Source organism: Phacochoerus africanus, chromosome 1 (assembly GCF_016906955.1).
Source record: "Phacochoerus africanus isolate WHEZ1 chromosome 1, ROS_Pafr_v1, whole genome shotgun sequence".
In the NCBI taxonomy this organism is placed as follows: domain Eukaryota; kingdom Metazoa; phylum Chordata; class Mammalia; order Artiodactyla; family Suidae; genus Phacochoerus; species Phacochoerus africanus.
In genome coordinates this window covers 35,529,575-35,541,759 of record NC_062544.1, presented here as the reverse complement: position 1 = coordinate 35,541,759, position 12,185 = coordinate 35,529,575, and the positions used below count along the sequence as shown (strand labels likewise).

General features: G+C 37.6%; 1 protein-coding gene across 9 annotated transcripts in view; it reads left to right on the top strand.

Annotated features, from left to right (window-relative positions):
* Nucleotides 1-12,185, top strand: part of ERBIN (erbb2 interacting protein) — a 117,459-nt gene that overhangs the window by 25,882 nt on the left and 79,392 nt on the right. For all 9 annotated transcript variants that reach the window (XM_047798759.1, XM_047798586.1, XM_047798502.1 and 6 more), the window contains exons 2-3: nucleotides 4,629-4,676; nucleotides 7,120-7,317. In XM_047798759.1, coding sequence (XP_047654715.1) covers nucleotides 7,129-7,317 — 189 coding nt within the window. In that variant the 5' untranslated portion in view covers nucleotides 4,629-4,676; nucleotides 7,120-7,128. The remainder of the gene's footprint in view (nucleotides 1-4,628; nucleotides 4,677-7,119; nucleotides 7,318-12,185) is intronic.

Genomic DNA, 12,185 nt, shown 5'->3' with positions numbered 1-12,185 from the left:
TATAAATGTCTCTTTGCACTGCTTTTATTGACCTATTGTTGAAAATAACAGAACCAACTATATGTTAGAAAAAGTTGAAACTGACTCACAGTATTCCTCTTTGGCACAGTTTCACCTTCCCTAAGTTTGGTTATGAGCCATTCTGAGCTACTTTCTTTCCTAATTCTCTCTCTGCTTCCTCCCTCTGATTATGGAATGATCAATGTTAGGCTTTCAGAGTTAAGTGAACCAATTCTATCTGTGCTGTTTGTAGTCTTATTTCTAGCTGTGGAATGCAAGATTTTTCTGTAAAAATAATCAAGCCCTCTTTTTGTTCTGTAAATTGTCATTCTTTCTAAACTATGATGGAGGAGAATTCTGAAGATTTTTCCTCTATCTTGACCAAGTTCCCCCCCCCCCCCAAAGGATGAATGAGAGTGGATATCTTCCATGGGAGTATCTTTTTTATAAACAGAACTATTTCATCTACTCTGGAAATCTCCTAAGTATCTGCTTCTAGTTAATGTATGGGGGGGCAACAAAAGCCCTTTAGTCCCCTGCTAAGAATAAGGGAAACCTATAAAGAATAAAAATCATACTTAAGAAAAGAAAAAGAGCTAGCAAAGGGAGTTCCCGTTGTGGCTCGATGGTTAATGAATCCGACTAGGGACCATGAGGTTGCCGGTTCGATCCCTGGCCTTGCTCAGTGGGTTAAGGATCTGGCGTTGCCGTGAGCTGTGGTGTAGGTTGCAGATGCAGCTTGGATCCCGAGTTGTTGTGGCTCTGGTGTAGGCCAGCGGCTACAACTCCAATTAGACCCCTAGCCTGGGAACCTCCATATGCCGTGGTTGCAGCCCTAGAAAAAACAAAACAAACAAAAAAACCAAAAAAAGCTAGCAAAAAATCAGTGGAATCAAGGAAACCTTAGTGAACTGATTTCTAGAGATACATGGACCTCTCATAGGTGAGTCAAGAGTGTGGCAGTTTCCCACCTGGTTTCAGTATAGGATGAGAAAGGAGGACTTGCCATAAGTGGAAAGACTGAAGGAGTGAAGATAAATCATCCAGTCCTCACATGACCATGTGGGCTTTTTGGAAGGGATAGAAATCTGACAGAGTCCCAAAGGCAAAAAGTCATTAAGCCCAATAATTTTATCCACCTTGAATTTTGTATAAAGAGTAGAGGAGGGGTTCAAAAACCTAGAGAAATGTATATTCCTGAAAATTCTAATGGTTCTTGAATTATGGTACCATGCTGAAGGCGTATCTTAAGATAAACTGAATCAAAAATAGCTGAAACTACAGCCCACCAGCCCAGATTCTTCCTATCTCAAATTTTGACAAGATAAAAAAGATATGGCTGTGGTTGGGATGGGAAATTGGAAGTTGAATTGATCACAGATGAATTCACTCTAATTAAAGCTGCAACCAGTCCTAGCTCAAATTGATTCTTCTGGGAATCTGAATTATCAGTCACTCATCCTGAGAGAAGATTATAGACTGGGAAATAGGTAAAACTTAACACAACAAGATTATACTCAATTCTCAACTGTTATTTTATAAAAAGCATTTAGAATACTATGAAAAATTATAACCACACAAACAACTGATAAGATTATATAGTTAAGAGAAAGCAGTTAACAAAAGCAGACTTGGAGTGCACTTGCCTGTTGGTTCAGCAGGTTAAGGACCTGGTGTTGTACTGCTGTGGTGTGTGTTCGATCCATGGGTGCAGTCCCTCCCCGCCTCCAGAAAAAAAGAAAGAGAAAGGAATGAAAAGAAATTAGAAGAGACACCCAAATTAGAAGAGTTTGGTGGGGGGAGGGACCTCAACAGACTTACAGATGACCCAGAGTTCGGAGTCAGTGATTTTAAAGCAATTTACAGGATAATATGTGAGGAGAGGTTGAGTATTGCAGGAGAGCAATGGAAACATTGAAAAAAACTCCAAATGCAGATCCTAGAACTGAAAAATGCAGTATCTTAAAAAAAAAAAAAACAACTGTTCAAATAGGCTTGATAGCAAATCTTTCGTAAGATATAAACTAAGAAATTGTATGTGAATAAATATAAAAGTCTTTTCTAGTTCTTGAGTTTATATAAATTACAGTTGAATAGTATAAAGCAAAAAACACCTGTGGGATTTATAATATGTAGAAGTAAATTTATGATAGCATGAAATATATGGGAATAAACATAAATTATACTCTTTGACATTTGTTAGATCATGTGTAAAATTACATAGCATAATTAGAATGGTGTATTATTATTTGAAGGTGCACTATGATGAATTAAGAATATATACTGTAGGGAGTTCCCATTGTGGCATGGCAGAAATGAATCTGACTAGGAACCATGAGGTTGCCGGCTTGATCCCTGGCCTTGTTCAGTTGTTTAAGGGTCTGGCGTTGCTGTGAGCTGTGGTGTAGGTCGAAGATCTGGCTGGAATCCTATGTTGCTGTGGCTGTGGTGTAGGCTCTCTCTTTTGACTTGTTCTCTTTTCTATCCACATTTATGCTCTTGATTCTTTCTTCTAATTTCATTACCTAACACATCATCTTTAAAGAGATAACTTCCAAATTTATATCCTCAGTTTGGATTCCCACACATCTCTGAATATCTGTATCCAGTGCCTACTAAGGATCCCACTAGGACATCTTTCAGATATTTCAAACTAAAGTCTCTAAACATAAACTTTTCTTTTTTCTTTAACCTGCTCCTTTTATAGTCTTATTCCATTTCAGTTCATTGGCAGTTCCATTTTACTAGGCTATCACTGTGTGGGAGTATTTTGAATGACAAGTTAAGTCTCATCTTGCTTGCTACAAGCAGAGATACTTTTTTTGTGGCCTGTACTGTAGGTACAATTTGTGGAGAAAGTTAAACAACTCAGTAGTTCTAAACCATTTAGTGTAGAAACAAATAGCCCAATATATTTAGAGTGACTCCGTAAGATTCTGAAACAAGTATTTATTAAAGTCACTGAATTTTTAAGAAAAAGATTACTTATGATGTATATACTTTTTATTAATGCTATTGTTTTGGTTTTAGGGCTCTCTCATTTTGGGATGTGTTGATTACAGGTACAGAACTTAGCAGTAATTTAAGCAAATAGGGGATTTATTTTTCTTTTATACCAAGAAATCCAGATACTTCTGTAGATAGTGTTGGTTCAGTTACTTAGCAGTGCTGTGAGAGACCCCCAGCTTGTTTTGCCTTTGTACACTGTCACCCTTATTAGTTGTTTGTTTATTTATATATTTATTTATTTATTTTTAGGGCCACATCCATAGCATGTGGAAGTTCCCAGCCTAGGGGTCAAATTGGAGCTACGGCTGCTGGCCTACACCACAGCCACAGCAATGCAGGATCCGAGCCACGTCTGTGACCTACACCACAGCTCACGGCAACACCAGATCCTTAACCCACGAGCGAGTCCAGGGATCAAACCTGCGTCTTCGTGGATACTAGTCAGAGTCTTTTCTGCTGCTCCACAACAGAAACTCCAATTGGTTTTTTTTTTCCCCTCTGTCTCTTTTTTTTTGTCTTTATGTCTTTTTGTCTTTTTTTAGGGCTGCAGTCATGGCATATGGAGGTTCCAAAGCTAGGGATCTAATCGGAGCTGTAGCCACTGGCCTACACCACAGCCACAGCAACACCAGATCCGAGCCGCATTTGTGACCTACATCACAGCTCATGGTAACGCCAGATCCTTGACCCACTGAGAGGCTAGGGATGAAACCCGCAACCTCATGGTTCCTAGTTGGATTGTTTCCGCTGTGCCATGATGGGAACTCTTCCAGTTGGTTTTTATTTTTTTTTAATTTGAAGAATCAGTTATTTATTATTTATTTATTTATTTATTTTTCTTTTGTGGCATCCATGCCATATGGAAGTTCCTGGGACAGGGATTAAACCTGTGCCACACCAGTAACTAGAATGATAGCAGTGACAACACTGGATCCTTAACTCACTGAGCTACCAGGAAACTCCTCCATTTGGTTTTTAATCTTCATGCTTGTTGACTCATAGTCATAGGATGGTTGTTGTAGCAGTAGACATATTGTGTTCACATTTGTCCTTGGATAAGAAAAGCAAATGTTTTCCCAGAATCAACCCCCATTCTGCCAAAGCAGACTTCAGAGTATATATCATTGATCTGTACTGCCCACTCTTCTTGAACATCTCAAAAGTGGATTTTAGCAGGATCCATTACCATTGTGAATAAAGAAAAATTCTGTAAAGGGGGAATAGACTCTGATGAGCAATTAACAGTGTCTGCCATAGAACCATCAAAAAGTAAATTTAAATATATTTGGTGATTAGAGTTTATTTGATTGGGAAATCTTTATTGTTTCTCAGTAAGCTCAAATAAGTGGGATTTTAATGGTAAATAGGTATAGGTTATTTGATATATAAATGAGGGCTGTCAATAGTTTACAAAGGTATTCTGAATAATAAATCCAGTGACTGATTAAGATAGCCATGTATTTAGAAGTTAGCAAATTTGTGTGTGTCAGTTTTTGCTGCTGAATTATTGAGAATTGTAATTTACATTTTGAGATAAATATGAAATTAGGAAAGAAGATGTTCTTAAAGTCATAAAGATCTATTTTATTGCTAATTTTTTCTTTTTTGGGTTTCCATAGAATGTTGGCTCAATTAAGAAACATCAGGGAGATAAATTCAACCTAGTGGTAAGTAATTTTAATTTCTTTTGTTAGAAAGTATTTGAGTTATTATTATGTCGTATTTCTTGGTTGGCTTCTCTTCCTCCATTGATTAGAATTTTTTTTGGTCTGTCGTTTTAAGTCCAATTTGTACTTAACACAGTACTTAAATTCTAATTAGCAGTTCCCATGTTGATCATTTCCTGTTCAGATCAGGCCAGCCTTTCTCCCTTTGGTTTATTTCCTTGTAGTATTGTGTAAAGGAGGATCTCATTGGGTCTTGTTACTCATTTATTTCTCTTTCATATGGTACCTTCCTCCTCTGCCTTAAATAGCCTAAGGTCCCCCTTCTTTTGTATCAGTTAGCAGTTTTTAGTCTACTAAATTGGGGTCCATTTTTATACTGACTCAAGGCCCACTGAGTTTAATCTGAGGTCTAAATTGTTCTTTTTTTTTCTTGGTCTTTTTGTCTTTTTAGGGCTGTACCTGCCGCATATGGTGGTTCCCAGGCTAGGGGTCCAATCGGAGCTGTTGCTGCCAGCCTTCACCAGAGCCACAGCAATGCCAGATGAGAGCCTTGTCTGCGACCTACACCACAGCTCATGGCAACGCCAGATCCTTAACCCACTGAGTGAGGCCAGGGACCGAACCCGCAACCTCATGGTTCCTAGTCGGATCCGTTAACCACTGAGCCACAATGGGAACTCCAAAACTGCTTATTCTTAGCAGTAAAATACACCTTCATATAAATATGGATTAAGTATTTTTCATAAACTTTATCAACAAAAGTTTTTTATTGAGGTGTAATTAACATATTAGTGTCAAATATACAAAATAATGATTTAGTATTTGTATATATTGCAAAATGATCCTTACCATATGTCTAATATCTGTCACCATACATAGTAACAAAAGGTTTTTTTTCTTGTGATGAGAACTTTTAAAGATCTACTCTCTTGGCAGCTTTCAAATAGGCAATACAGTATTGTTAGCTACAGTCACCAGGTTGTACATTACATCCCTATGAGACAGAAATTTTAGATAGAAACATTTGATGTTTGACATAGTAGTTTAAGGGAGGGACAGTTTTCCTTCACTCTGTTAGGGTTCCTGGCTAGGTCTGAGAATTAAACTGACAAAGATTAACAGGAAAAAAAGTGTATACATTTGTTTAAGTTTTAAGTGGCACAGGGAGCTTTGTAAGGAAAGGAGGACAGTTGAAGAAACAGTATTTTTATGCCACGTATGATGAAGAATAGATAGTTGTGTAGGAATATGATAGGTCAAAGAGTATGAAGTAAATGTAGTAAACTGGAGGAAATTTAGCAAGTCCTGTTTGTTAGGATTCTTCTCTCTCTGTCTTCTGGACACCTCCTAGTACAGGGAGGACACCTTTCACATGAGAAATTTACATACCTGTTTTAGGGCAGAGGGGCATGGGAGGTCAGGCTCATGGCTCCTAGTCGGATTTGTTTGCACTGCGCCACGACGGGGAACTCCACAGTCATTCTTATTTGTTGAAGTAGGCCTTTCTTTGATAATATAATGTTAGCCTAGTTAGAATTAACTTCTGTATGTACATTGCCTTCTTAATAAAATTAGCCTTGAGAATTTTCACTAATTGAGAAATGAAACTTAACTCAATTAGATTGAAATAATGTTTGCATGTTATTGAAGAAAGTTTCTTCTCTAGTGTGTAATTTTAAACAAATATATGAACTGTAAATTCTAGAAAAATTAAAAGACCAAAATTAATAGAAACAAATATGGAATTTTGATGTGGGGGAGTTGTAGGAAAGTTAATAGCTGATTAGGAGACCTGAGCATGTCTTTGTACTCCCACTTTCTGCTCAGAACTGCATATAGTCAAATTCTTAAGTAAGAAATAGCTCTTAGTCAGAAAGTAAAGAAATACTGTTGTTGTATTAGGGTTTTTCTTTTTTTGCTTTTTAGGGCTGCACCCATGGCATATGGAAGTTTCCAGATTAAGGGTCCAATCAGAGCTTCAGCTGCCAGCCTACACCACAGCCACAGCAGCTTGGGACCTGAACCACCTCTGTGACCTATACTACAGCTCTCAGCAATGCCAGATCCCCAGCCCATGAGCAAGGACAGGAATCGAACCTGCATCTTCATGGATACTAGTCAGATTTGTTTCTGCTACACCACAACGAGAACTCCTATATTAGAGTTTTTCTTATTGAGGTTGAGCAATCTCATAAGGCATAGTTCTATAGAAGCATATAAATGATTACTTAAAGGATAATTTTGTGAAGTACAAAAGTTCTTGAGTTTAATTCGAAATTCACTATGTATAAATTTTGATATGTAAAGCAGTGTTAAATGCATTGAGTTTGGGTAGAGGAGGAGATATTTATCTGTAATATATAAATTGTAAGAATTGAATTGGAATAATGTGCTTTGAAAATTAATACATGTTCTAAATTTATTTTTTGTTTGCTTATTGCAGTGTCTAAAAATGACTACAAAACGAAGTTTATTTGTGCGGTTGGTACCATGTCGTTGTCTACGAGGAGAAGAGGAGACTGTCACCACTCTTGATTATTCTCATTGCAGTTTGGAACAGGTTCCCAAAGAGATTTTTACTTTTGAAAAAACTTTGGAGGAGCTCTATTTAGATGCTAATCAGATTGAAGAGCTTCCAAAGGTATGTTAATCTTGTCTCTCAAGAATTGCCTTTGGTTATTTTTATACCTAAAAATATGATATTTCCAGTGTTACCATAATGTTGTAGAGTATATATATGTGCATTGTTCTGCCCCCCCCCCCCACCCCTGCCACCTTTTGGTTTAATTGTGTCTGCTGCACAATTCAGATTTTTTTAAAAACAATTTTTTTTTGTCTTTTGTCTTTTTTGTTGTTGTTGTTGTTGCTATTTCTTGGGCCACTCCTGTGTGGCATATGGAGGTTCCCAGGCTAGGGGGTGAATCGGAGCTGTAGCCACCAGCCTACGCCAGAGCCACAGCAACGCGGGATCCGAGCCGCATCTGCAACCTACACCACAGCTCACGGCAACATCGCCAACATCGGATCGTTAACCCACTGAGCAAGGGCAGGGACCGAACCCGCAACCTCATGGTTCCTAGTCAGATTCGTTAACCACTGCGCCACGACGGGAACTCCCTAAAAACAATTTTTAAACTTTACCTCAAGTTAATTTCTTAAGTACTTGTGCAGATAATTTAAAATTTTGTATTTAATTCCAGTTTTGTTATAATTACTAAGGTAGATAATAAGACTATACAATTTCTGCAGCCAAGAGATTTAACCAAATAATTGAAATGATTGGTTTTCTAACTTTCATGAGACATTGACATTGATCTACATTATAGGAATTGAGGATAAATTGTCCATTTAGTTATCATATCATAATTTTGTTGTTAAATAGGTTTTTAGAGATGGTATTCTGTTTGACCCATTTCAGTTTGTTTGGAAAGGTTTTGGAGGACTTAACATTTTTGAAATGCAGGAACAAGTAGCAGGAGAAAGTTGGCTTGTTGCCATGCAACATCCTCTCATATTAATAACTTCTTTGCTAAGATTTTTTTAGTGGCTACTTTTTTCCCCCCTAAATTCTAATCTCTCTTCATCTTCTACTTAATTTCTTATTTTGAGGGGGGAAGCTGCAATAGTTTTGTTAGAGTTTTACCACCCAAACAGCAGTGTTTGTCAAGCTGTGGGAAGAGACTCCTAAGTGGCTCATCAAAATCAATTTAATATGGTGGGCGTTGCCAAAAAAGGAACTATGATTTGGACTGGCAAATTTAGAAAATAAAAACACAAGACACCCATTAAATTATAATTTCCAGCTAAACAGTGAATAAATTTTTAGTGTAAGTATATTTCATGCAATATATAGGGCATACTTTTACTGAATATTATTTATTTGAAATCCAAATTTAATCAGACATCTTGTATTTTATTTGGAAACCTTAAATATAATAGAGTAAAAGTAGAAAGTGTTGCCTGTATCTTATTGCAACATAAAATATTTGTTGTTGATTTGTGTGTGTGTGTGTGTGTGTGTGTGTATACTGGATGGCAGCAGTGTTTTGAAAAAACTTTTCTTTAGGTGGACAGTAGTGAAAACATTTTGCAAACTGGTGCCATCCAAGATTGTCTTATAAAGAAATCTGTCTATGGCTATGGATAAAATATTAAAGGCTTTCAGTTGCATATTTATGAGTTACTTCCCTAGGTTGTGATAGGTTGCCTTGTAACTGACTTTGTGCTTGTATATTGTTCTTCAGCAAGTAATTTGTTTTCCTTAGCTACTTCTCCTAGAGAAAATAGAAGAAAATTAGTCCCTTTTTCTACTCACCATAAGCAAGTTCCTAGTCTGGGGACTGTACTGAAAAGGGAGAGGCTTGCTATGACAGTGCAGATAACTGTATCACTTATCATGTCTAACAGTTGTCCATTTCTGGAAGAATGCTTTTCTATTCTTCCTTTTTTTTAGGGCCATACTGGAAGCATATGGGGGTTCCCTGGCTAGGGATCCAGTCGGACCTACAGCTGCCAGCCATGGCCACAGCAACATCAGATCCAAGCTACATCTGTGACCTGTACCACAGCTCACAGCAGCGCTGGATCCTTAACCCACTGAGCGAGGCCAGGGATTGAACCCACCACCTCACAGTTCCTAATTGGATTTGTTTCTGCTGCACCACAATGGGAACTCCAAGAATGCTTTTCTTTTTTTTTTTTAATTGTATAATGATTTTTATTTTTTCCATTATAGCTGGTTTACAGTGTTCTGTCAATTTTCTACTGTACAGCAAAGTGACCCTGTTACCCATACATGTATACATATGTTTTTTTCTCACATTATGCTCCATCATGAGTGACTAGATATAGTTCCCAGTGCTATACAGCAGGATCGCATTGCTTATCCATTCCAAAGGTAATAGTTTGCATCTATTAACTCCAAATTCCCAATCCATCCCACTCCCTCCCCTTTCCCCTTGGCAGCCACAAGTCTGTTCTCTATGTCCATGATTTTCTTTTCTGTGGAAAGGTTCATTTATTGCTGTATATTAGATTCCAGATATAAGTGATATCATATGGTATTTGTCTTTTTCTTTCTGACTTCACTTCGTATGAGAGTGTCTAGTTCCATCCATGTTGCTGCAAATGACATTAATTGGTTCTTTTCTATGGCTGAGTAGTATTCCATTGTGTATATATACCGCATCTTCCTAATCCAGTCATCTCTCGATGGACATGTGGGTTGTTTCCGTGTCTTGGCTATTGTGAATATTGCTGCAGTGGACATGCAGGTGCCTGTGTCTTTTTCAAGGAAAGTTTTGTCCAGATATATGTCCAGGAGTGGGATTGTGGGGTCATATGGTAGTTCTATGTATAGTTTTCTAAGGTATCTCCATACTGTTTTCCATTGTGGTTGTAGCAGTTTACATTCCCACCAACAGTGCAGGAGGGTTCCCTTTTCTCCACACCCTCTCCAGCATTTGTTGTTTGTGGACTTATTAATGATGGTCATTCTGACTGTTGTGAGGTGGTACCTCATAATAATTTTGATTTGCATTTCTCTAATAATTAGGGATGTTGAGCATTTTCTCATGCGCTTGTTGGTCATCTGTATATCTTCTTTGGAAAAATGTCTTTTGCCCATTTTTCAGTTGGGTTGTTGGCTTTTTTGCTTTTGAGTTGTTTGAGTTGTTTATATGTTTTAGAGATTAAGCCCTTGTCAGTTGCATCGTTTGAAACTATTTTCTCCCATTCTGTAAGTTGTCTTTTTTTTTTTTTAATTTATGGTTTCCTTTGCTGTGAAAAAGCTTATCAGTTTGATTAGGTCCCATTGGTTTATTTTTGCTTTTATTGCTTTGGGAGACTGACCTGAGAAAACATTTGTACAGTTGATATCAGAGAATGTTTTGCCTATGTTTTCTTCTAGGAGTTTGATGGTGTCTTGTCTTACATTTAAGTCTTTAAGACATTTTGAGTTTATTTTTATGTATGGTGTGAGGGTATGTTCCAGTTTCATTGATTTGCATACAGCTGTCCAGTTTTCCCAGCATCACTTGCTGAAAAAACTGTCTTTTTCCTATTTTACATTTTTGCCTCTTTTGTGAAAGATTAATTGACTGTAGATGTCTGGGTTTATTTCTGGGTTCTCTGTTCTGTTCCATTGGTCTGTATGTCTGTTTTGGTACCAGTACCACACTCTTGATTCCTGTGGCTTTGTAATAATATTGCCTGAAGTCTGGGAGAGTTATACCTCCTGCTTGGTTTTTGTTCCTCAGGATTTCTTTGGCAATTCTGGGTCTTTTGTGATTCCATATAAATTTTTGGATTGTTTGTTCTAGTTCTATGAAAAATGTCATGGGTAATTTGATAGGGATTGCATTGAATCTGTAGATTGCTTTGAGTAGTATGGCCATTTTTACAATATTAATTTTTCCAACCCAGGAGCATGGAATATCTTTCCATTTCTTTGTATCTAATTTCTTTGATTAATGTTTTATAGTTCTCAGCATATAAGTCTTTCACCTCCTTGGGCAGGTTTATTCCCAGGTATTTGATTTTTTGGGGGGTGCAATTTTAAAAGGTACTGAATTTTTGTATTCCTTTTCTAATATTTCTCTCTCTCTCTTTTTTTTTATCTCTTTAGTGCCGCACCCACGGCACATGGAGGTTCCCAGGCTAGGGGTCCAACAGGAGCTGCAGCTGCCGGCCTATGCCAGAGCGACAGCAATGCCAGATCCAAGCCGCATCTGTGACCTACACCACAGCTCATGGCAATGCCAGATCCTTAACCCACTGAGTGAGGCCAGGAATTGAATCCACAACCTCATGGTTCCTAGTTGGATTCGTTTCTGCTGTGCCACAATGGGAACTCCTCCTTTTCTAATATTCATTGTTAGTATACAGAAATGCAACTGATTTCTCAGTGTTATTCTTATATCCTGCTACATTGCTGAATTTGTTGATCATTTCGAGTAGTTTTTGTGTGGCATCCTTAGGGTTTTCTGTGTATAGTATCATGTCATCTGCATAGAGTGACAATTTTACCTCTTCTCTTCCAATTTGGATACCTTTTATTTCTTTTGTTTGAGTGATTTCTGTGGCCAGGACTTCCAATACTATGTTGAATAAAAGTGGTGAGAGTGGGCATCCTTGTCTTGCTCAAGATTTTAGCGGGAAGGCTTTCAGCTTTTCTCCATTGAGTATTATATTTGCTGTGGGTTTGTCATAAATGGCTTCTATTATGTTAAGTATTAAATTTGCTGTGGGCTTGTCATAAGTGACTTTTATTATGTTACCACTTTGGTAAGAGTTTTGATCACGAATGGATGTTTGACTTTGTCAAATGCTTTTTCTGCGTCTATTGAGATGATCATGTGCTTTTTGACTTTTCTTTTGTTAATGTGGTGTATGACGTTGATTGATTTGCATATGTTGAACCATCCTTGTGAACCTGGGATGAATCCCACTTGGTTGTGGTGTATAATCTTTTTATATGTTGCTGGATTTGCTTGGCTAAAATTTTGTTGA